The sequence below is a fragment of the Artibeus jamaicensis genome, unplaced genomic scaffold (genome assembly GCF_021234435.1).
Source record: "Artibeus jamaicensis isolate MK-2021 breed Jamaican fruit bat unplaced genomic scaffold, CSHL_Jam_final contig_482, whole genome shotgun sequence".
NCBI classification, from domain to species: Eukaryota; Metazoa; Chordata; class Mammalia; order Chiroptera; family Phyllostomidae; genus Artibeus; species Artibeus jamaicensis.
In genome coordinates, this window is record NW_026521857.1 from 14764519 (window position 1) to 14789317 (window position 24799).

Below are 24799 nucleotides of genomic sequence, written 5' to 3' on the forward strand. Positions count from 1 at the left end.
AGAACCAAGAGCAAATAAACAAAGCAGGTCATGAAACAGAAATAAGGTTGATAGGTTCAAGGAACAGAAAGAAGACCGCTGTAGCTGGGATACAGGGACTCAGGAATACTAGGCAGAAGATCAGATTAAAGAATAAGGCCAGGCTAGTTCCATATGAAGCCTAACAGGCAATGGAAAGGACTTTGGGCTTTATTCACATTGTATTAGAGGGTGTAAAGCAGGGCAGGGATATAATCTGCTTTGTTTGGATTAATATTATTACTAACTAATATAATACTATTTGGTTTTTATATATAAGCAGGAAGGCACTGCCTGGGTGCAAACGCTGGCTTTGCCACTGTTGTGTTACCTTCACCTCTCTCTGCTTCAGTTTTCCGTCAGCAATGTGAGAATGATAATAGTATCTGCTTTATAGCATTGTTATAAGGAGTAAAATAATCAAATAAATGAGTAGACCAGAGCACATAGTAAGCACCATATAATGTTAGTTTGATAAATAGCTAAATAGTTAATAGCGACCAGTTCTGAGCTATGGGATTAGGAAAATGGATAGAGCATACTTTGCCTTTCATCCTTCTGTGTAATTTTACTTTTTAAAAATTGTATTTATAGCTATAAATGCTTACATTAAGAAACAAGAAAGGTCTTGAATAAACAACTTTGTTTTATAATTTAAGGAATAGAAAAGAACAACTAAACTCAAAGCTAACAAAAGAAATAATACAGATTATAATAGAGATAAAAGAAATAAAGACTAGAAAAACAATAGAGAAAGTCAGTGAAACCAAAAGTTTGGTGTTTTAAAAATACCACCAGATATAGTTTCAGCCAAGATAGAAGCGTAGGTGGATACATTTCACCTCCTCACACAACCCAACAAGAAAACAACCAATTCACAAACAAAAAACAATTAGAACTGCCAGAAAATAGAACTGTATGGAAGTCTGACAACCAAGAAGTTAAAGAAGAAATATTCATCCAAACTGGTAGGAGGGGCAGCCGGGGTGGAGAGGACACACAGCCAGGTGGTAACTGGTGGACCAGGCAGGCGAGATGACAGCTAGTAGACCAGGTACTCCCACACTGTGGGATAAAACGGGAGGAACAACTGGGGAATAAGATACACTGTGCAACCCAGGGTACCAGCGCTAGCAAAACTAAACCTCAGAACCTTTGGTTGTAATAACCTGTGGGCATTGTGGTGGTGGTTGAAACTGCCAGTCTCTTGAAAGTGGAATGAGAGCTGAGCAAGTGACATTGTTCCCTCTCTGACCCTTCTCCTACATACAGCACCACAATGCAGTGACGTGGGTTGCTCCACCCTGGCAAATACCTTACAATGTAACAGATGCACCAAAGCAAAGAAATACAACCCTAATGAAAGAACACATCAAAGCTCCAAAATTAGAACTAAGTGATGCAGAGATAGCCAATCTATCAGATGCAGAGTTCAAAACACTGGTAACCAGGGTGCTCACAGAATGACTGAGTATGGCCTCAAAATAAAGGATACACAAAGTGAAATAAAAATATACAGGGAACCAATGTTGAAGGTAAGGAAACCAGGACTCAAATCAACAGTTTGGAACAAAAGAAAGAAATAAACATTCAACCAGAACAGAATGAAGAAACAAGAATTCAAAAAAATGAGGAGAGGCTTAGGAACCTGTGGGACAACTTTAAACATTCCAGCATCCAAATCATAAGGATGCCAGAAAGAGAAGAGGAAGAGCAAGAAATTGAAAACTTATTTGGGAAAAAAAAAAAAAGGAAACTTCCCCTATCTGGCAGAGGAAATAGATATGAAAGTCCAGGAAGCTCAGAGTCCCAAACAAGTTGGATCTAAAGAGGAACACACCAAGACACACCATAATTAAATTACTCAAGATTAAAGAGAAGGAGAGAATCTTAAAAGCAGCAAGAGAAAGGGAGACAGTTACCTACAAAGGAGTTCCCATAAGACTGTCAGCTGATTTCTCAAAAGAAACCTTGTGGGCAAGAAGGGGCTGGAAAGATGTATTCAAAGTCATTAAAGGCAAGGACCTACATCCAGGATTACTTTATCCAGCAAAGCTTTCATTTAGAATGGAAGGGCAGATAAAGTGCTTCCCAGATAAGGTCAAATTAAAGGAGTTCATGATCACCAAGCTTTTATTATATGAAATATTAAAGAGACTTATCTAAGAAAAAGAAGAAGATCAAAACTATGAACAATAAAATGACAACAAACTCACAACTCTCAACAACTGAACCTAAAAAAACAAAAACTAAGCTAATAACTAGCACAGGAACAGAATCCCAGAAATAGAGATCACATAGAGGGATATTGGTGGGGTAGGGGAAGAGAGAGAATGTGGGGAAAGGTACAGGGGATAAGTAGCATAAATGGCCAGTACAAAATAGACGGTGGGGGGGTGTTAAGAATAGTGTGGGAAATGGAGAAGCCAAAGAACTTAAATGTATGACGCATGGACATGAACAAAGTGGGTAGGGAATGCTGAAGGGAATGGGGGTACTGGCTGGAGGGGGAGAAAGGGGATAAAAAAGAATGGGGCAATTGTAATAGCATAATCAATAAAATATACTTAAAATATCAACAGACTTTTAGCTAGGTGGTCTAAGAGAAAAAGAAGACTCAAATTGCTAAAATCAGAAATGAAGGCGGTATGCTACTGCTGACTCTATAGTGCTACGAACAATTGTACACCAACAAATTGGATCACCTACATGAAATGGGCAAATTTCTAGAAACACAAAACTTACCAAGAAATAGAAAATCTGAATAGAACTATATACCTACTAGGAGACCAAATCAGTAAGCAGTCTTCTAACAAGAAAAGCCCTGGACCTGCTGGCTTCAGTGGTGAATTCTACCAGGCATATAAAGAGCTAACACCAATCCACCTTGAACTTTTCCAAAAAAATTGAAGGTACCCTGATCAGTGTGGCTTAGTTGGGTGGGCATCACGCCACAAAGCAAAAGGTCTGGTTTGGCTTCGCTCAGGGCACATGCAGGTTTGTCTCCAGTCAGGGTGCACAGGAGAGGCAACTGATTGATGTTTCTTCTCACATCAGTGTTTCTTTCCCTCTTGTTGTCCCGCCTGTCCCCTCTCTCTAAGAATAAATTAGTAAATGACATTTTAAAAATTGAAGAGGAAGGAATACTTTCTAACTCATCATATAAGGTCAGCATTACTGATACCCAAGCCATATAAAGACAGTACAAGAAAACATATCAGTATCCCTGCCAAACAGTGATGCAGAAATCCTCAACAAAATAATAGACATCAAATTCAGCTGCGTATGAAAAAGGATCAGACACCCTGATCATATGGGGTTTATTCTTGGAATTTGAGGATGGTTCAACATAGGAAAATCGGTCAGTGTAATACACCACCTTAACAGAATGAAGGAAAAAGAGAAGGATCATCAATTTTTTTCAAGGTTGTATTTATTTATTTCTTAGAGGGGAAGGGAGAGGGAAAGAGAGAGAGAGAAAGATTACTGTGTCAAATTGCTGCTTGCATACCTGAGCTGGAGAACCTGGCCTGCAACCCAGGCTTGTGCCCTGACTGGAAATTGACCATACAACCTTTTGATTCATAGGCCGACACTCAATCCTCTGAGCCACACCAACCAGGGCAAGAAGGATCATCTTAATTGATATAGAACAAGTATTTAACAAAATTCAGTACCCTTTCATGATAAGAACAATCCACAAATTAGGAATAAAAGGCAACTAACTACCTTAAAATAGTAAAACCCTTATATGAAAAAACCACCTGTACCTAACACCATACTCAATGGTGAAAGATTGAAAGCTTTTTCTCTAGGATCAGGAACAAGATTAGGGTGCCCACTTTTGCCACTTCTATTCAACAGACTACTAGAAGTTCTAGCTACTGGCTGGCTCAACTAGGTAAGAAAAAGAAATAATGGGTTGGCCAAAAAGTTTGTTCATTTTTTTTCTGTAAGATGGCTCTAGTTACACTTAGTTATCTGTAACTTCATTTGAAACCATTTTGTTAGATTGTATTTTGACAGCTGTCAACATGCATTAAAAATATAATCCAAATTGGCAAATTTTTGTGTAGCCATTTTAATATTGAAGATGAAAGAAAATATGCAACATTTTCAGCATATTATGCTTTATTATATTAAGAGAGGTAAAAATGCAACTGAAATGCATAAAAAGATTTGTGCAGTGTATGGAGAAGGGGCTGTGACTGATTGAACATGTCAAAGGTGGTTTGCAAGGTTTTGTACTAGAGATTTCTCACTGGATGATGCTCCGTGGTCAGCTATACCAGTTGAAGTTGACAGCAATCAAATCGAGAATTAATTGAGAACAATCAATATTATACCAGGCAGGAAATAGCTGACATACTCAAAATATCCAAATCATTAAAGTTATTGGTGAAAATGAAAAGAACATGTCTTTTATTTTATGGAAAAAACCATGCAGACTTTTTGGCCAACCCAATACAAGGCATTCAAATTGGAAAGGAAGAAGTAAAATGATCTCTGTTGACAGATGATATGAGTGGATGTAGAAAAAACATAAAGATTCCACACAAAAATATTGTTAGAGCTAGTAAGTGAATTCTGCAAAGTAGCGTGAAACAAAGTCAACACACAAAACTCAGTTGCATTTCTACATACTAACAATGAACAATCCAAAAAGGCAATTAAGAAAATCATTCTATTTACATAGCATCCAAAAGAATACTCAGTAATTAACTTAACCAGGGAAGTGAAAATCTTGTACAGTAAAAACTTCTGGAAGTAATTAATGACCAACAAATGGAATGCATTCATGTTCATGAGTTGGAATACTGAATATTAAGTTGTTAATATTACCCAAAGTGATTTCCAAAGTAATGCAATCCCTATCAAAATCCAATGACAATTTTTCCAGAAATAGAAAAACTCATCCTAAAATTCATATGGCATCTCAAGGGACCCTGAATACCAAAACAATATTGAGAAGAAGTACAAAGCTGGAGGACTCACACTTGTGATTTCAAATCTTACTATAAAGCTACACTAATTAAAACAGTGTTACTGGAATCAAGACTGACATATAAACCAATGGAATAGAATAGACAAAAAGCCTTCACATTATGACCAAATGATTTTTGACAAAGGTGCTGAGACCATTCGATATGGAAAGGACTGTCGTCAACAGAAAATAACAAGTGTGGCAAGGATGTAGAGAAATTGGAACCCTTCTGCACTTTTGGTGGGAATGTAAAATGATGCAGCCATTGTAGAAAACAGTATGGCAGTTCCTGGGAAAAAATAAATAAGATGACCTTATGATCCAGCAATTCTATTTCTGGGTATATACCTAAAAGAATCAAAAGTAGGGTCCTGAAGAGATATTTTACAAGATGAAAAAACTTCTGGAAAGGATGGTGGTGGTGGTAGGAAAACTTCATTGATGTCATACCATTGAACTGTACACTAAAAATGGTTGAAATGGCAAATTATATGGTTTTGTAGTTTTACCACAATAACAAAAATGGAAAAATGATGGTTATGGTAAAATATATATATCTATAGGCATATATTATTTCTATAATTTAAGTTTTAAATTTTCCTATAATTTAAAAAATTAAGGAAAAAAGCTTTAGAGTATGGTTTTGAGCTTGCTATTCAGAAGAAAGTCACAATCTCAGTGCTCTGTTGCTTGTTTGTTTATGTGTGTTTCTAGAGGAGGAGGACACTAAAAATATAGTGGTATTTTCTACTCTGCCTGAAGTATAACTTGCCATTCTTTTTTCACACAGATGTATTTAGGGATTTGGGATAATCTACCAGGGGTTGTGAAATGTCAAATGGAACAAGCACTTCACCTTGATTTTGGAACTGAATTGGAACCAAGAAAAGAAATAGTGTTATTTGATAAACCAACTAGGGGAACTACTGTACAGAAATTCAAAGAAATGGTCTACAGTCTCTTTAAAGTAAGTATATCCATTCACATCTTGCCAATGTGAAGTGGTATACTCTTCTGGATGAATTGACAGGACCTTCTTTTAAACCACAAAAATGTTGCTATTTTTTTACCTCTATCAGGGACTCTGTCTTGAGAGAAATAATTTAACAGAGGAAAAAATGTGTGGAAGATGTTTATTTTAACATTATAATAGCTTAAAATGTCCAGATATGAGAGGGGAGTTCATTAAATAGATAGGTTGCTTTATAGTTTGATATTATAACTGATGAAATTTTTTAAGGTGAAAAAAAATTAGTACACCCTGACTTGCAAATTATTTTTTAAAATTTAAAGAAAAACTCATGCAGAAATTAACTAGAGGTAGTAAACGATGAAAATAGTTTTAGAAAGAATTCTTTTTTCTCATTGTTACTGCTCTTATATTTTCACTTATCTTTCTTTTCTCTGGACAGTTTACATTTTCAGACTATTTTATCCCAGAGAACCTTCTTCACAGGGAAATGCTTTTAACCTTCAGTACTGGAATAATGTAACTTAAACAAAATAATTATGTTAATATGATAACTACAAAGTAGAAAATAACTTTCAATTGACTCTTCTTATAACTGAATATGAGCGTATTACACTGCAATTTTGCAAGTAAATGTATGAATAAGACAAAATAATCACATAGTGTCTTAGTTAACTGTATTTATGCAGTGTGAGAGGGCTATGTGAGTTGGAATGGCCATTTCTTAACAAGCAGACTTAGCCAAGTTTTACTGCAATTACATAAAACAGTTCTGTCCTGGCCAGGTGGTCAATTGATTGTAGCGTTGTCCCATACACTGAAAGGTTGCAGGTTCAATCCCTGGTCAGGGCACACGCCTAGATTGCATGTTTGATCCCAGGTTGGGTTATGGCTGTGCAGGAGGCACTCAATAGATAGTTCTCTCTCCCCCCACACACACACACACTCCTCCCTTTCCTCCTCCCCACCCCTCCATGGCCCCCACATCAAGTCAACAAATATCCTCAGGTGAGGAGGAAAAAAAACACATAGTTCTAACTTAGCAAGCTTCATAAATATTTGAAGACATTTTAAGTTCCTTTAGGGGATTCAGTAGCAAGATTATTACTTAGCATGGCAATCGCCATAAAGGAAATTAGTATATTTTTCATTCCTTCTGTTTGATTACCTAAAATCTTATCTTTACAGGCAAAATTGGGTGACCAGGGAAATCTCTCTGAACTGGTTAATCTCATCTTGACAGTGGCTGATGGAGACAAAGACGGCCAAGTTTCCTTGGGAGAAGCGAAGTCAGCATGGGCACTTCTTCAATTAAATGAGTTTCTTCTCATGGTGATACTTCAAGATAAAGAACATACCCCCAAATTAATGGGATTCTGTGGTGATCTCTATGTAATGGAAAGTGTTGAATATACCTCTCTTTATGGAATAAGCCTTCCATGGGTCATTGAGCTTTTCATTCCATCTGGATTCAGAAGAAGCATGGATCAGTTGTTCACACCATCGTGGCCCAGAAAGGCTAAAATAGCCATCGGACTACTAGAATTTGTGGAAGATGTTTTCCATGGCCCCTATGGAAACTTCCTCATGTGTGATACTAGTGCCAAAAACCTAGGATATAATGATAAGTATGATTTGAAAATGGTGGACATGAGAAAAATTGTGCCGGAGACAAACCTGAAAGAACTTATAAAGGATCGTCACTGTGAGTCTGACCTGGACTGTGTCTATGGCACGGACTGTCGAACTAGCTGTGATCAGAGTACAATGAAGTGCACTTCAGAAGTGATACAACCAAACCTGGCAAAGGCTTGTCAGTTACTCAAAGACTATCTACTGCGGGGTGCTCCAAGTGAGATTCGTGAAGAATTAGAAAAGCAACTTTATTCTTGTATTGCTCTCAAAGTCACAGCAAATCAAATGGAAATGGAACATTCCTTGATACTAAATAACCTAAAAACTTTACTGTGGAAGAAAATTTCCTACACAAATGACTCTTAGTTCATTTTCACATTATGACCATTGTGGGAAACACTTAGAAAATTTTAAGCATTTAAAAAACTGGCTTCTGATCCAAATCCTTGCCAGTCACACAAAATTCCTTTCCCCTGGTCCTAAGAAGCCATCATCTTAAAATATGTCAATTGCTGAAGTAATGGCAGGAGGTATAGGATCAATAGGCCCCAAAAGATTTTTCCTGCTCTTTTAGAAGCCCTGGTCCATTTCCCAGTACATTCACTGTGTAACTATTTTGACTGAAAATAATGCTGTGAAGCCTCATTCCATAAACATCAACAGTGAGAGTATTTTGTAGATTTATGTTAGCAAAAATACCACTGCTGGAAACATGGTTTGCATTGAAGCTGCTGTTTAAAATTTATACATAAATTTACTAATGTCTTAGCATGGTAAAGTTTGCACATTAACAGAAGTCTGCAAAACAAATTAAAATTACTCATTTATAAACATGTTAATAGTATGCTTTGTTGTATTAGACTTAAAACACATTTCAACTCAGACACACCACGTGGCTTCATAATGTTGAGGCTTTTCCTGAGCCTTTAAAAACTCAAAATCAAGTGTTCTTAGCAACATGTAACTGCCACTTGTAGAAAACGGATGAGCTTTCCATCGTTGGTTCAGATGGTTCATCCTGTTACCACCCACCCAACTGAATCCTTCAAAAATGATCTTAGGGCCAAACCCGAGTATCTTGGATTTTTGAGTTACGGAGAGGTGACACATTAAGAGGACTCTAAAAGTCGGAACTTTTTAAATTTGACATTTACCTACATTTCCTATTGGACAAAGGGCTATTTTTAGAGGCATGTAAATTTATCCAGCTATTTCCTCATGTTAATTAGATGTACAAAGACTTGCTCCTCTCCTGATTTTCATGTTTGTTGAGATCTGGGATGTATCTTTCCACATGTCCATAAAACAAAACAACTTTTAGACAAAAGACCCAGTTATTTTCTGATCAAAAAATCTTAGATATGTGACCTTCATTGGACAGCTTTCTCTAAAAAATTAAAGCCATGGATTAGCACCAGTTTTGTGTAAAGGTAACTATTCTTCCCACTAATAATCTGGTTACAATAAATGAATGAAAGGACTATTTCCTAGGAGAAGATTGGTATGTTGTTTGACAGACTTTTAAGGGAGAGCCATATCATGCAATGTGAGGAATAACTCATTTCAGGGAGAACAGAAGCCCAGGAAGCAGGTGTGAACTTTTGAGTCAATATGCAAGACATCTTTTTCTGGAAAAAGCTATACTTGTTTCTTGAAGAAAAGTACTGTCAATTTCAGGGTATTTCCTACAGTTTTACTAACGAGCTTAACAGAGAAACAGGTGCTTGTTCAATAAGTTTATTGTCTCTAACTGAAAAATCTGCATAGGAAATTGTGGTTTGGTTTATTAGCTCTCAGCAGCTCGTTCCTGAGCTCTCAGGAAGCTTGCTTTCTTCTGAGCTACTCGATCTTTCTTCTGGGCAAGAGACATTTTGGGACGATTCCACCTATAAAACAAAAGAGACAGGAGTGTTAGGTTAAAAAACTACAACTAATGAGGGTAGAAAATATTTAACTTGGATTAAAAAAAGACAGAAACTTTGTAAAATTTCTAATACATGTACTTATTTATGATTTTAAGCTAACTTTCAAACCCCAACTTTTGTGATACTGTCCTTTTACCACACTGCCAATAACCAAACATGTTAGTACAATGTTTAGAATTATTCAGTATTAGCAGTAACTGGTAGTTACACTGTCCTAGGATAGAATGGAGCACCTCAGTAGCTTCTGAGGCCAATACATTTCTATCACCACAATTACTTTAGCAAACCTGGTTCCCTTCACTTCTGCAACATCATGCAGAGTTAGTGATCGAGTTTGCACATGACTCGGTCTGAGTTAGATGAAACAAGGTGGGGAACCCCTGCCAACTCTCCCTTGAAAAAACAGTAAGATGCATACCTCTTCTTTTTAACTTCTTTCTTAGGCTTCTTCTCATAGACTGGATTCTCTCGTATAGCAGCATGAGCCTTCTTATACATGTCCTCCATCTGAAACAAAGCAAAGCAAACAGTACTTGGTTTCATTTTATATGCCCTAAACAATAATACAACAGCCTGTAATCTGTTACTTGCTCAATTTTATCTTTCTAAGCCAGATTCTCAAGGCACTCAACTAGGTCAGTGCTGGTATCTGCTTAAATTTCTAAATTCAGAATTTTTACCATAGGAAATGTGAGTTGACATTATTCATATTATTTTCTTGAAGAGAAATTTGCATGCATTTCTAAGGACCTTGGCTGTATTTTTTAAGTCCTTCAAGTTTAGAGCAAATTGATTCTGTAGAAATATATTTTATGCTCATTTAAAATGCTGCCTGACCTAAATTCTTTCATTTAAGAGAGATACATGCCAAAACAAAATTTTTACGATGTTAAGATTGAGTGTTGGGATGGTAAATACACAGATGATGTATTGTAGAATTATATACCTCAAATCTATATAATTTTATTAACCAGTGTCACTCCAATTAAAAATAAAAAGATGGAGTGTATGGGGCTGCCCTGGCTGGGTAGTTCAGTTGGTTAGAGCGTCATGCCAATATGCCAAGGCTGCACGTTCAATCCCTGGTCGGGGCATAAAAAAGAATCAACCAATGAATGCTTAAGTAAGTGGAACAACAAATCAATGTTTCTCTCTCAAATAAATATTTTAAAAAGAGTGTATGAGCCCTAGCTGGTGTGGCTCAGTGGACTGAGCGCCAGCCTGTGAACCTAAAAGTCACCAGTTTGAGGCTCAGGGCATATGCCTAGGTTGCAGGCAGGTCCCTGGCTGGGGGCATGTGAGAGGCAACCAACTGCTGTTTCTCTTGCACACTGATGTTTCTCTCCCTTCCCTTTCTCTCTCCCTTCCCCCCTCTGAGAAAATAAAATCTTTAAAAAAATGAAGCCAATCAGCAATTGCCAAGGTTTTTTTTTGTCCTCTCACATTCCTCAGATTTACATTTTCCATTAATATCTGATAGTTCTTTTCAAAGCCATTTTTTAGTATTATATACCAGGGACCTCTTATATCAACTACTACTAGGAGTAACTAGTTTCTGGCGGTAATATTTGGCTTCTGGAACCAGAAAGGTCAGAATTTCTCTAGAATACCCTGCAAGGCCACCCAATTAGTTATCTTAAAGAAAATTTTGTTCTAAAACATATCCAACCCCCCCCAAACAAACACACAAAAAAAACAATGTTGCAACTCTGTACTGTTACAACTACCGCCCTCAACTTGCCCTCAACTCGAACAATACAGGTTTGAAATATGCAGGTCCACTTATACACAGATTTTTTTTCAATCAATATACAGTTGGCTCTCAATATCCCTAAGTTTCCCATCTGTGGACTGAAAAATTTATTTTCAATCCACAGGGGACAGCTGCAGTAAAGTTTTGGGGAAGTCAAAGGTTTTATAAGGACTTCTGTGTGTGCACGCACAAGGGGATTGGTGCCTCCAATCCCCACACTGTTCAAGACTCAACTGTAAATGACTTGATCCTGTGCAAGATCATCATGAAGAATGGTTATAAAATGCCTGAGTGTTCACTATCGAAACTAGTAAGAATTACAGCCCCCTAAAGAATGAGCCAGGTAATCCAGATCTTTAAAATTATTCAATGTGAAGATTACTACATGCATTTGTGTAAAGCTTAGGGAAAGAAAAAAATTTTCACTACATGTGACCTAAATGCCTTTTGAAAGTTCACCTCTTTTAGCATTCTATTACAGCTCTCCACTGTATTTAATGAACCCATTTGATCACATGCAGACACTAAAAAAATTAATCTAAACCCAGTTCATTCCTTCCAAGAGATCAGACAAGTAAGAAATACAATCAGTTATGTAGATAATGCCATGAATTTAGGTAAAGACCACTTGCTGTCGGGGAGACCTACCAGGTATCTGCATAGGACTTCAGTATACACGCATAAGGAAAGATGCTTCCATAGATGAAATTAAGGAGCTAGTGGGAAAGTACATTAGCCTAAGAGTGGTTCTGGCCAAAGCATGGAATCTATACTGGAAAGCATTAGGAAACAGACATCTGAAAATACAGACTGAGAGTTTAGAATGTCTTGAGCATACATGCCATGACCAGAGCAAGAAGTTGTTTAGGAAGAAAAATTGTTAGGTCAAGGAAAATCCATCAAAAAAGACTTTTTTAGCAGGGTGAATGAGGACAGTATCAGTAGTAATCTAAGGGTATATACTCCTGTATAATAGATGCTTCTACATAGGTAATATAAAAGTACCTTTTTCCTAGTTCAAAACTCAACATATGTGTTTATTCTGCCCTAGATGATGTATTGTACAAAACATACAAATAACAAAGGAATCTTTTCACAATAACTATTTTAAAAATAATTTCATAACCAAAGCTATGCCAAAAATAGAAACCATGCACTAACAGAAAACAATTACTTAATACATAACCCATCCATTTATATTTGTAATAGCTTTAGGGTAATCAGTGTGATTTTCCTACACTTTTCGCTCCAACTTCAAAACTGGTGCTATCATCAATTACTCGGAGACTCAACTTTAGGGGTGATCGATTTTCCAACATTAAACTCACTTTTGCAAATATTGTTTCCCTTTACTTCTTCAGCATCATGCAGAACTAATGTTAGAATCTGCACATCTCCTTTTCTGTGTGTATGCCTGAGACATTCAGAAGTCCAGAACATAGTATTTGTTGTCTATAAAGAAAGAACTTTTCTTCCCCATGGTATCAAAATGAAGTTTAATAACTAGCATCTCAAAGCAGACAGGGTAGATTATAACTAGGACCACACGAACGAAATCTTGAAATACAGAACAGCCAAATGCATAAAAGCCACCAAAGGCTTTAGATTTGGATGCCTAAAACCTAACATCGTTCAACATCTAAAAGATTCCTTGAAAGCATACTGATGAGTCTAGCCCATTATACTACCTCATCCTTTAACCTACCCTGGGTTTATGCCATTTCATTTTAAGCCAAGGGCAGCTTATGAGTCTGTCTAGACCTATGCACATACCCACACTCAACTTTTAACCATTAACCTAAAATAAAACTATATAATGTACCCACCAAAAAACAAACAGTAAACCCAGTTTCATATAAAATTGTTACCATGTCTGGAGTTACATTGTTCTTTATGTATTGAGAGAATTGTTTCTTGTAAGCATCTTCGTCTTCTTCCATTAGGTAGCGCATATAATCTGCCACATTCTGACCCATGATGTGCTTCCGATGCACTTCTGCGTTGAATTCCTTGCTTTCTGAATCATAACCAGGGAATCGTTTGGTACTAAAATAAAGTTTTCCACATTTTAGTATATACTAATTGAAACCTTTTCACTAACAGGAATTCTTTTCAGTAGCTGCCATCAGTCCCGTCTTGAAACAACTAATTGCATCACATGCAACCAAAGGACCAACTACTGACTGCTCAGTTGGTGGGATATCATCATTCAGCAGCTATCTCTGAATTCCAGAGTAGAAAATCATGCCTCAAGTACCTTTAAAAACCATTAAATGAACCAAGGTTTTCACTACTAATAATGTTATTATCATAGAAAGAGTTTCAAAACTGCTCCCCCCAAATCCTACAATTTCTCATTGGTGTCTCAGAGCATGTAAGAGTGATTTATTCAAAGTCACACAGATGCCTCTGCAAAAGAGCTGCAGATCCTCAAAAACAAATGAAAACCCCTTCCCCACATTATAAGAGCATGTTCCAGTTAGGTTACATTTTACAGGCTTATAAATATATAAATATAAGTACATATATACATAGATTTTTTTTGTTAAATCACCGACCACTAAAATATTCATAAGAAGCTGATAATTCACTTTAAGATGTATTTACATAATAACAAAAATCATTTCAAACTAAAGGAACAACCAAATTAAAACCTACTTAGCTTCTAAGAACGGCCTACAATCTTATTTCCAGTTGAAAGTTTAGAAATCTGTTTTAAGCCTTTTTCCTCAAACTTTTCCTAGAGTCCACTTTTTTCCATTACTCAGTAAAGCCATTTTCTTTCTGAATGAAAAAAAGAAAGTGCATTGAAAGGGAAGAGGAAGTAGCGGTGAAATCAAGTTGCTCACTTCTAACCAAAGCCAAGCTACACCTAAAAGGTAGTGTGGGTTCCACCATAGCTCTTCCACTTAGTGGCTCCAAAACCTTGGGAAACTCATTTACCTCTCAATCCCAGTGTCTTCACTTGAAAATTACATTATGAATTCCTTTCTGCCCTGCCAGGTTCCTTTTGCAGTGTCTAGCATACAGTAGGCATGCAATGATAGCTATTATTACTTTTAACTAATTCAGTAATCTCCACAATCCAACTAGTTAGAAACAGTGAAGTACTGCAGTCCAGGCAATGAGGCCTTGAATACAGTATTACCTGTGAGGAATAGACAAGCCTCCATCCACAGCTCCCTTCAGGGCCCCAAACACTTTATTTCCAGTAGTAGTTCTGGCAAGCCCTGCATCCAAATAGCAGGTGAAGGCACCCGGTTGACCATCGATGCTTTCCACATTGTATTCATCTCCAGTCACCTCCACTTGGCCTTCGTATATTTTGTCCATGCCAAACCTATTGAGAAGCTATTAACAAAGAAGCCATTATAATACCTGTCCAAATATATCCAAACAACTCTAATAACATCAAGTCACAACTTTAATGACCACTAACAAAAAACAATTCCTTCCAATTTACTTATCCTTTAATCCCAATCTACTTTTAAGTATCAATTTTAAATGCTACAAAAAGAAACTTCATCCAATTTCACCAGTTGTATTGACTTTATTCAACAGGTTCTTAATCTGCTACATGTCCATATTTGATTTATGCAGCAATCAATTAAGAGGTACATAAATTTGATTCTTACATAAGACCGAGTAATCTTATTTAAGAGTTTTATTATTTGGTCTTATTTGGCACTAATTCAACAACCAAATATTAAATGTTATCACATGTAGTTTTGAGTAGGATCCTGGGATGAAAACATCTTTTGTGGCTCTAACTACACTACATTAACACAGGCAACTCCTCTCTCAGTACACATCACTTAGCTATGGTTTCACAAGCAGAGCCTTTGCACCAAGTTGCTCTCACAGAATGACAATGTTCTCCTCTCCCACTCAAACAAGTTTATAACCAATGAAGATGTAGGTCCCCAACAATGATGTATGCTTAATAATTCCACTGCAAAACAAGGTCAGTAACTAAGAAAAAAATAAGGCAAAGTTACACTTTCATCTTTTATGCATATTACTGAAAGTGCTGCCACCCAGAGGCAAAGATGATTGAAACAACTCCCTCCTGCCAAGTTTAGGATATTGCTTCTTAAATTTTAACATGCACATAAATCATTTGGACATCTCATTAAAACATATTCTGAAATCTGGAGCAGTCTACATTTTTTAATGTATGCTTATGGTCACAAGATCATTTCTAAATAGATCTGTCCAATAAGGTAGCCACTAAGGAGCCACAAGTGACTATTCAAAGTTAAGAATTCAGTTCATCAGTAGCACTAGACACACTTCAAGTGCTCAAACCACAGGTGACTGCTGGCTACCATTATCAGATTACAGATATCACTGCAGAAAATTCTATTGGTCTAGATATAACTAACAGAAGAAAACAGGAAAACTGCTTACCCAAATTATTAGAAAATGTACTGCTGTCTCAAACCCTGTATTTTAAAAATCATCTTTCCTAATGATGCCCTTTTAAGCCAAATGTTACTATCAGGAACTCTGTTGACCTGATAGCTGCCGTTATCTTATCCATGTGTGAACATCTATCTTTCAGACAACTTCAAACAATGAGCTAATTCCAAAATACATCAATTAAAGTAATCCTGTACACACCCTGCGGGCCAACAGCAGGCCAGTACAGTATGCTGCAGCGTAATTTGTCAGGCCGACCTTCACACCATACTTCGGGAGTTCATGAGCATAAGCTGCACAAACTATCATGTCTCCTTCTATACGAGCATAAGCAATCTATAGTAAGAGAAAAACCAGGTTAGTAATGTGCTCTCACTGTTTGTCGAAAGTGACTTTGTTTTCAAAGAACTTGACACAGATCTCCATCACTTAAAATCTATCTTTGTTAAACCCACTCAACTCCAAGAAGTTTACAGTTTGATCCACTATAGCAGGTACATTTAAGAGTGTAATTATGTCACAGTATGTCAGGCTAAAAGTAACCAAAGGGACACTGAATATAAAAATGCCTTTGAAATAAATTACACTGTAGTTCCTTCAAAATACTGAAAAGACTTAGCTGGGAATTAGAGGCAATTTAAAAAGCAAAAGAATTCCCAATTATTTCAAACATCTTTTGAACTAAGCATATTTTAAGTTCAATAATGTTCTAGACACCTAGTGTTTAGTTGTCTGTACTTAGGTACAGAGGAGACACTGCCTTCTCAACCACAAATTAGCTTGCCCAGTAAACTGGCACACCTGCCTCCTATATGCAAAGATCCAGAAAATCTCAAGTAAAAAACTTTTCCCTTGTAAAACTCCAGAAAATTATCTTCTAGGGACACGCTGCCACTTTCTGGAGATCTTTGATGTGTAAGACAACTTCACTTAGAACAGTTAAAACCTATCTCAAATAATAAGCAGGAGTAAGAATAATCTTGAGGCTAAGGGATGGGTCTTTGCAACAACCCACCCCCTCAAAGAGGGGTGGATATGTGGCATCCAAGGCTGGACAGCAAACACCAGGATGCAGTCCACAGCAAATCCCATCATTGCACTGGAGTTGGAAGGGGGAGGAACCTTCTACTCGTATCAAATTTATCTTCCCACCCCATCTGCCCCCACAAAATGGTGGCAATACCATAAATTTCTTTAATCCTTTTCCCCCACTTAAGAAATAAATGTGGTTAAACTAGGTCAGGATTGTCAAAAACGGCTGATCTTCAAAGTATTTTTTTAAAGAACCAATTTCCCAGACTCCAATTTAAGACCCACAAAAAGGAAACAACGAACAATGCAATTTTTGGCATGCCAGGCCCCACACTTGATGGACCTTCTAACCCACGCACCTGTTTTATTTCCCAAGTACAAGTTCTCAGGACCCCTGAGTTAGGGGGTGGGAGGCTTGACCATCATGGCTTGTGTCTAGAATGCAACTTACCTGACAAATGATATCTCTGTTGGTTACTCGGACTATCATCCTGTATTTGGGTGTGTTGTACTTATTTTTATCCTGAATTACCAAGCGCTTCCGGGCATAGTAATCAGTTTTACCCTCTGGGGAAAAAAAAGAAAAAGAAAAGAAAGTCTATTCCATTGCAAAGCAGGTCCCTTTAATACTGTGAACATGAAAACTCAACCATACCTCGTCGTCTTCTAAATTTCACTTGGTATCTCTTGAAGTAGGCCTTATTTTTGACAACTTTTACAAACCCCTTTAAGAAAGAAAGAACATCATTAAATGTTTTAGACTATGATACTTCTGACATCTGAGATGTAACAAACACTTGAATTTTAAAATTGAACCTAGACAACTGTCACTTTTGCAGAGTCCAGCTTCTCTCTAATCATCTAAGGTCAATCGCTTTTTCTACTTTCCATCTGTCAAGACTGATAGGCGACTTCCTCAGACCGACGATACAGGCTTTCTGAAGCACCCGCCGCTCTCCAGGAAAAGCCGCGAGGCGCCAGGTAGAGCTGGGTGCGAGGAGCCGCAGCCCGGCTCCAGTGGGCATCCACCAGCTAGTCTGACACCGACTAATGCAAACTCCCCAGCGCGGCCGCCTGACGGGGCCCCCTCAGACGAGCTGATACTACTCCCTCAGCTTGTCTACCGAACTCACCCCACCCTCAATCCGTGCCTCAGCTTCTTCTCGTCCCCAATCCCTTTCCTCTCAAGCTTGCGCGCTGGGCGGCAGCCATTAAGGCCACGCTGGGAGCAGCAGCCCAACCAGGGCAGAGCCTGCAATCTAATGCCATCCGACCCCTGGACCGCGCGAGACCAGCCATAGGTTGGCATTAGGGCAACGTGAGGCAACCTCCGTCCACCTACAGTCCCGAGATAGGGATACCCACTCACCATCCTGCGGATGGAAGCCCCACGTCTGCAGCTTGCCACAGACCCACAAACCCAGCAGAGCTCCGGTAAGCGGAAAAGGCCACAGTCCCTGCGCAGGCGCAGTAAGTAGCGCCCGCGATCACGCTAGCGACGTGCAGAAGAGAGATCCTCTTGCCGTCAGACGTGCGGCATCACTCCCCCTGCTGGTAGGAGGACCCACGCAGGGCTTCGTCTTGCAGCAAATCCTTAAAGCTCCTGGCTGACGATGATCCCACCGCGACGGACTACGAGCAGTAATAGGATTACCTATAGGAGGCTTTCGCTTTTATGGGCTAGGAACTTGTTACATAAAATGTATTACTTTTGTAAGCAGGAAAAAAGTTTTAAAACTAAACAGAAAGAATTTGCCCTGGAGCTCTTTGCCCCCTCCATGACTCTGCCTCCTGAACTACTCTCATCGCGGTCTGGAACAGAGTCCTCCCAGGAAGCCTTGCCTTAGCGCTCCAAGCCTGGGTTAGGAACCCTTCTTCGGCCTTCCTACAGCGCCTTCCTACCTGCTTCGGCCCGCCCTGAATTGTAAACCTTTGAATCTCCAGCACCTGTTAGCGCCGTGCTGACATTCAGTAAAATGGTAAGAGAACTGCTCTCTCCTTCCTGCTTCTTTACCTCCATCACCTTCCCTGATTGCAGACCACCTCATTACTTTCCCTTCCCTCCATCCTTCATATCTAGTCAGCTTAACTTTTCTTCCGTTTAAGTCTTTTTTAATTCATTCTTTTAAAACGAATAGCCCTGGCCACTGTAGCTCAGTGTTTGAGGGTGGGCTGTGAACTACAGGGTCTCCAGTTCGATTCCTAGTCAGGGCACATGGCTGGGTTGTGGGCCAGGTCCCCAGCGGGGCCATGTGAGAGGCAACCACACATTGATGTTTCTCTCTCTCTCTCTTTCTCCTTCTCTTCCCCTCTCTCTAAAAATAAATAAATAAAATGTTTAAAAAAACTAATTGTAATAAGTCATATACTCCATATAGAGACTGAAGAGAACTAACCAGCCAACCAACTTACCAACCAAACAAACTAACAAAGCACCTCAAGAGAAAGTATTCCCTTACCTAACAGTATTTTATTTTATTTTTTTTAAAGATTTTATTTATTTATCTTTAGAGGGGAAGGGACAGAGAGAGGGAAAATCATTCTCCCAGGAACCTGAGACCATCAGGGCCTAACAGTATTTTAAAGATGGTATTTGGACTACTGCATGGGAATTATTTGGGTACTAGTTAATATGCAGGCCTATGAATATATGCCACCTTTTTTAGAATCAACCTCACTGGTTTGTGGAGTGGGAACCTGCCTTTTAAATTTGGCTTAAGCCTTGCTCAAATCAACAGGTCTCAGGAAAGTAGAATACTAATCCTATTTTGCCCAATGGCAAAAGGTATTGATTATGCAAGGTAATGGATTACCCACATAGTAGGAAAAGAAGATGAATTACTTACCAGCACAGCAATTCAAAATAATGGCATCCTCACAGTGAATATTAACTCTATACCTCATCCTCCAATGATTTAAGCCTGCTCTTGCGAGATGGGTATGCACGATTTTAATCTAGCAGGAAAGAATCAGTGTGTCGACTGCTCAGTGTCAGAGCTGGGAGGAGAATCTGCCAAACCAGATGACAAGGTTAAGTGGTTCCAAAAAACTGCTACTAGAACAAATCAGAATTATGACGCTAGTATACTCTGGTTTCAATTTGTAACTCATCATAAAACCAGAAAAATGTACATTGAGTCCGCTCTGGGCAATGGCAACAGAGCCATCAAGGAGAAACGTTAAAACACTCCTCAAGGGCAGGTATGGTTTTATCTTTGTTGAAGGGCTTTTAGAAGTGCAAAGAAAAAGACATGTAATTTGTCTTTATTTTGGTGGTTCATCAAATTATTAGCCTATGACCTCCCCCTCTAAAGATAAATAAATAAAATCTTAAAAAGAAAAAAAGCACCAGTAATGGGGCAAGTGAACTTGGTGTTCCTCGTGATACAATAGATATATTGAGAAGAACACAGAAACATTTTGTGCCAAATTTATATAAGCTAATCTAGTTACATGATTTAACTATCTAATCTGATGCATGATTAATCTGCATACAAACTCAATTTGAGGAACATTATACAAAGTAACTTCAAAAAATGACAAAAACATGATCGATAAGGAAAGACAAAAGAAATATTCCAGACTGAAAGAGACCAAAGTGACATGACAGCTGCCTACAATGTGTGATCCAAGATGCAGCCTAGACAAGAGAGGAAAATGAGAAAAAGGAAGGCTTTTTATTTCTTTTGTACAAAGGACATTCTCAGGACAGTCAGTAAAATCTGAATAGAGTCTGTGGATTAGATGGTAGTAATTAATCAATGTAAATTTTATTTTGATAAATACACTATGGTTGTATATGAGAGTGCTCTTTAGGAAATGTACTCTGCGCTCTTTTGGAGTAATGGCCATTATTTCTGTGATTTCTCTCAACAAATGACTACAAAAATTACATATATATGTATGCATATAAATGGAAACAGTTTCTATGGAAATTAAATTTAGGTTTATTTATTTACTTATTTAAATTAAATTTATCGAGGGAAGATTGGTTATTAATGGGTATTGGTTATGTAAGCTTCAGGCATACAGTTTCAGAGTCTGGTCTTCTTCCATCATCATATATCCCACCCACCTACATACCCTCTACGTCCACTGCCCCTACCCCACCCTCCGGTAGCTGACATACTGTTGTCTGTGTCTATGAGTTAGTTTGTTCCATTTGTTACTTTATGTTTATTTCTCACTTATGAGTGAATCATATAGTTCTTGTTGTTTTCCATATAATGTATTTCACTTAGCATATTATTCTCAAGATCCATCCATGTTGTCGCAAAAGGCAGTGTTTCATCTTTTCCTCTTTTTTAAAGATTTTATTTATTTACTTTTAAAGAGAGGGGAAGGAAGGGAGAAAGAGAGGGAGAGAAACATCGATGTGAGAAGCATCAATAGGTTGCCTCTTGCATGTGCCCCAAGTGGAGACTGAACCAGCAACCCTTCCTTTTGCAGTATGACAGACACCCTGAGCTAACTGAGCCACGCTGGTCAGGGCAAGTGTTCCATCTTTCCTGATGGCCGAGTAGCATTCCATTTATATATGTACCACTTCTTTAAAAAAAAAAGTTTATTTATTGATTTTACAGACAGAGAAGAGGGAGAGATATTTTTGCATTTACTGGTTGATTCTTGTATGTGCCCTGACTGGGGATTGAATCTGCAACCCCGGCATATCGAGGCAATGCTCTAACCAACTGAGTTACCTGGCCAGGGCTAGAACGCATCTTCTCCATCCAATCACCTATGGGAAGACACTTTAGTTGTTTTCATGTCCTGGCCACCATGAATAGTGCAGCACTGAATGTAGGGACACATACACTCTTATGAAAAAACATTTTCCAGTTTTTTCAGGTAGATACCCAGAAGAGGGAATGCTGGGTCACCTTGTAGCTCTATTCTTAATTTTTTGAGGAACGTCCGTACTGTTTTCCATGGTGGCTGTACCAGTTTACGTTCCCACCAGCAGTGTACAAGGGTTCCCCTTTGATCACATCCTCTCCAACACTTATTTCTTGTCTCATTGACAATAGTCATTCTAACAGATGTGAGGTGGTATCTTATTGTGGTTTTCACTTGCACTTCCTTTATTGCTAATGAATTTGAGCATCTTTTCCTATATGTGTTGGCCATCTGTATGTCTTTTTTTTAAAATTTATTGACTTTAGCAAGGGAAAGCAAGGGGGGAGGGAGAGAGAGAGAGAGAGAGAGAGACCAATTTGTTATTGCACTTATGCATTCATGGGTTGCTTCTTGTATGTGCCCTGGCAGGAAATGGAGCCCACAACCTTGGTGTATTGGGAGAGCACTCTAACCAACTGAGCTACCAGCCAGGACATCTGTGTCTTCTTAAGAAAAATGTCTGTTTAGGTCCTGTGCCCATTTTTAATTAAATTGTTTTTGTTGTTGTTGAATTAAGAGTTCTTCATATGTTTTGGATATTAGAGATATTGGAGGATATCAGAGATAACCTTTGCAAATACGTTCTTCCATTGGGTGGTTGCCTGTTTTTGCTGTTGATGGTTTCTTTTACTGTGCAGAAGCTTTGTAGTTTGATATAGTCCCATTGATTTATTTGTGCCTTTATTTCCCTTGTCTTTGGGGTCAAGTTCACAAAAAAACCTCTTTGAGACCAAGGTCCATAAGTTTAGTGCTTATGTTTTCTTGTATGTATTTTAAGTTTAGGATCTTATGTTCAATTCTTTAAAACACTTTGAGTTCATTTTTGTGTATGGTATCAGAGAACAGTCTAGTTTCATTCTCTTGCTTGTGGCTTTCCAATAGTCTCACCACCATTTATTGAAGAGACTTTCCTTTTTCCATTGCATGTTTTTGGCTTCTTTGTTGAAAATTAGTTCCTTGTACACATGTTAGTATATTTCTAAGCTCTCAGTTATGTTCCATTGGTCAGTGTGTCTACTTTTCTTCCAATACCATACTTTTTGATTATTGTAGCTTAGTAGCATAATTTGAAGTCAGGCAGTGCGATACTTTTGGCTTGGTTCTTTTTTTCTCAGGGTTACTCTGGCCATTTGGGGTCTTTTATGAGTTCACAAAATTTTGAGAATTTTTTGTACTATTCTTTAAAAAATGCCTTTGGGATTTTGATGTAAATTGCATTAAGTAAGTCTATGTATTACTTTAGGTAATATGACCGTTTTAAATGTTGATTCTTCCATCATCTTTCCATTTCTTTTTTTCTTCAGTTTTTCTCAAGTATGTATCATAGTGTTCGGTGTATAGGCCCTTCATTTTGTTAAGTTTATTCCTAGGTGTTTTATTCTTTTAATTTCAATTGCAAGTGGGGCTGTTTTTTTCATTTCTTTTTCTGATATTTCATTAGTATGCAGGAATGCAATGGATTTTGCACATTGATTTTGTATCCTGCAGCTATACGGTATTGGCTTATTGTTTTTAATAGTATTGTGGTGTAGTCCTTAGGGTTTTTTCCAGTGTATTATGCTTTATTATTTCTTTTTAAATATATTGTATTAATTTTGCTATTACAGTTGTCCCAATTTTTCCTCCATTCCACCCTCCATGCAGCAACTCCACTCCCTCAGGCAATCCCCCTCCTTAGTTCATGTCCATGCATGTGTATAAGATCTTTGGCTACTCCTATACTGTTCTCAACACACCCCTGCATATTCTGTACCTACCAATTGTACTTTTTTTAAAAATATATTTTATTGATTATGTTATTACAGTTGTTCTATTCCCCCCCTTCATTCCCCTCCACCCTGCACCCCTTCACACCCATCATTCCCCCCTTTAGTTTATGACCACGTGTCTCAAGTTCTTTAGATTCTATATTTCCCATGCTATTCTTGCCCCCACCATCTATTTTCTATCTACTGTTTATGCTACTTATTTTCTGTACCTTCTCCCCCCTTCTCCTCCTCCTACTCCCCTGTTGCTAACCCTCCTTGAGATCTTCATTTCTACGTTTCCACTCCTGATCTAGCTGTCCTTTTAGTTTGCTTTTGTTTTAGGTGTGGTTGTTAACTGTGAGTTTGTTGTCCTTTCACTGTTCATGTTTTTTTTAACTTCTTTTTCTTAGATAAGTCCCTTTATCATTTCATATAATAAGGGCTTGGTGATAATCAACTCCTTGAATTCAATCTTATCTGAGAAGCACTTTAGCTGCCCTTCCATTCTAAATGAAAGTTTTGCTGGATAGAGCAATCTTGGTTGTAGGTCTTTGGATTTCATGACTTGGAATACCTCTTTCCAGTCCTTCTTGCCTGTAAGGTCTCTTTTGAGAAAGCAGCTGACAGTCTGATAGGAACCCCTTTGTAGGTGACTGTCCCCTTATCTCTTGCTGCTTCTAGGATTCTCTCCTTCATTTTAATCTTGGCTAATGTAATTATGATGTGCCTTGGTGTGTTTCTTCTTGGGTCCAACTTCTTTGGGACTCTCTGAGCTTCCTGGATTTCCTGGAAGTCTATTGCCTTTGCCAGATTGGGGAAATTCTCCTTTATTATTTGTTCAAATAAGTTTTCCACTGGTGGCTGTTCCTTTCCCCCTTCTGGTACCCCTATAATTCGGATGTTGGAGCGTTTAAAGATGTCCTGGAGGTTCCTAAGACTCTCCTCATTTTTTTTGAATTCTTGCTTCTTCACTCTTTTCTGTTTGGCCATTATTTGCTTTCTTCTGGTCCACTCCATTGATTTGAGTCCCAGTTTCCTTTTCATGGCTATTGGTTTCCTGTGCAATTCCATTCATTTCAATTACTTTCGCCTTCATATGTTTCTCTAATTTGTGGGTATAATCAACCAGTTCTGTGAGGAAGCTGATGACCAGTGTTTTAAACTGTGCATCTGAGAGTTTTGCTATTTCTTCATCGCTTAGATTTATAGGCTCTGGGGCTTTGAGATCTTCTTGAGCCATTTTTGGTCTGTTAGCACCCGTTAAGTATGAGGAGCGGAGCCTTGGACTCCCAGGTCGCTGGGTTGTGACTCTGTATGTGGAGGCGGGGTCAGAGCGGGGAAATGGCGGCCCCCTCTGCTGTTTCTCGCAGCTGGGTAAAGAGCAGTGCCTTAGGTTGTTCACCGGGGCAGGGCCAC

The 24799-nt window shown here is 38.3% G+C and overlaps 3 protein-coding genes, 2 non-coding genes and 1 pseudogene across 5 annotated transcripts in view; 2 read left to right on the forward strand and 4 right to left on the reverse strand.

Moving 5' to 3' along the window:
• DIPK1A (divergent protein kinase domain 1A) overlaps positions 1–9239 on the forward strand; it is a 120524-nt gene extending 111285 nt beyond the window's left edge. The window contains exons 4-5 of the mRNA XM_037162027.2: positions 5793–5969; positions 7161–9239. Coding sequence (XP_037017922.1) covers positions 5793–5969; positions 7161–7973 — 990 coding nt within the window. The 3' untranslated portion in view covers positions 7974–9239. The remainder of the gene's footprint in view (positions 1–5792; positions 5970–7160) is intronic.
• Positions 9240–9328: 89 nt separating this feature from the next.
• On the reverse strand, positions 9329–18226 carry RPL5 (ribosomal protein L5). The gene is made up of 8 exons (XM_037162029.2): positions 18109–18226; positions 17395–17464; positions 17191–17306; positions 15909–16043; positions 14434–14636; positions 13154–13331; positions 9951–10039; positions 9329–9493 (listed from the first exon to the last, which is right to left on the reverse strand). The coding sequence occupies exons 1-8, from the start codon at positions 18109–18111 to the stop codon at positions 9394–9396; spliced, it is 894 nt and encodes a 297-aa protein (XP_037017924.1). The 5' UTR covers positions 18112–18226; the 3' UTR covers positions 9329–9393.
• LOC119061502 (small nucleolar RNA SNORA66) lies at positions 9740–9872 on the reverse strand. Its single transcript, XR_005084799.1, has one exon. It is a non-coding gene; the product is annotated as a small nucleolar RNA SNORA66 (small nucleolar RNA).
• Positions 12576–12677, reverse strand: LOC119061503 (uncharacterized; annotated as a pseudogene).
• Positions 13404–13499, reverse strand: LOC119061501 (small nucleolar RNA SNORD21). Its single transcript, XR_005084798.1, has one exon. It is a non-coding gene; the product is annotated as a small nucleolar RNA SNORD21 (small nucleolar RNA).
• Positions 18227–18340: 114 nt separating the features above from the next.
• EVI5 (ecotropic viral integration site 5) overlaps positions 18341–24799 on the forward strand; it is a 231629-nt gene continuing 225170 nt past the window's right edge. Inside the window, exon 1 of the mRNA XM_037162019.2 lies at positions 18341–18718. Within this exon, the coding sequence (XP_037017914.2) occupies positions 18716–18718 (3 nt within the window). The 5' untranslated portion in view covers positions 18341–18715. The remainder of the gene's footprint in view (positions 18719–24799) is intronic.

Excerpts from the sequence above, each read along its gene's own strand:
- RPL5 (XM_037162029.2), bottom strand. Across the intron at positions 14,637-15,908 it reads GCCTGCTGTTGGCCCGCAGG|CTTCTCAATAGGTTTGGCAT; the intron begins GTGTGTACAGGA and ends CTTTGTTAATAG. Across the intron at positions 9,494-9,950 it reads AAAGAAGTTAAAAAGAAGAG|GTGGAATCGTCCCAAAATGT; the intron begins GTATGCATCTTA and ends TTTGTTTTATAG.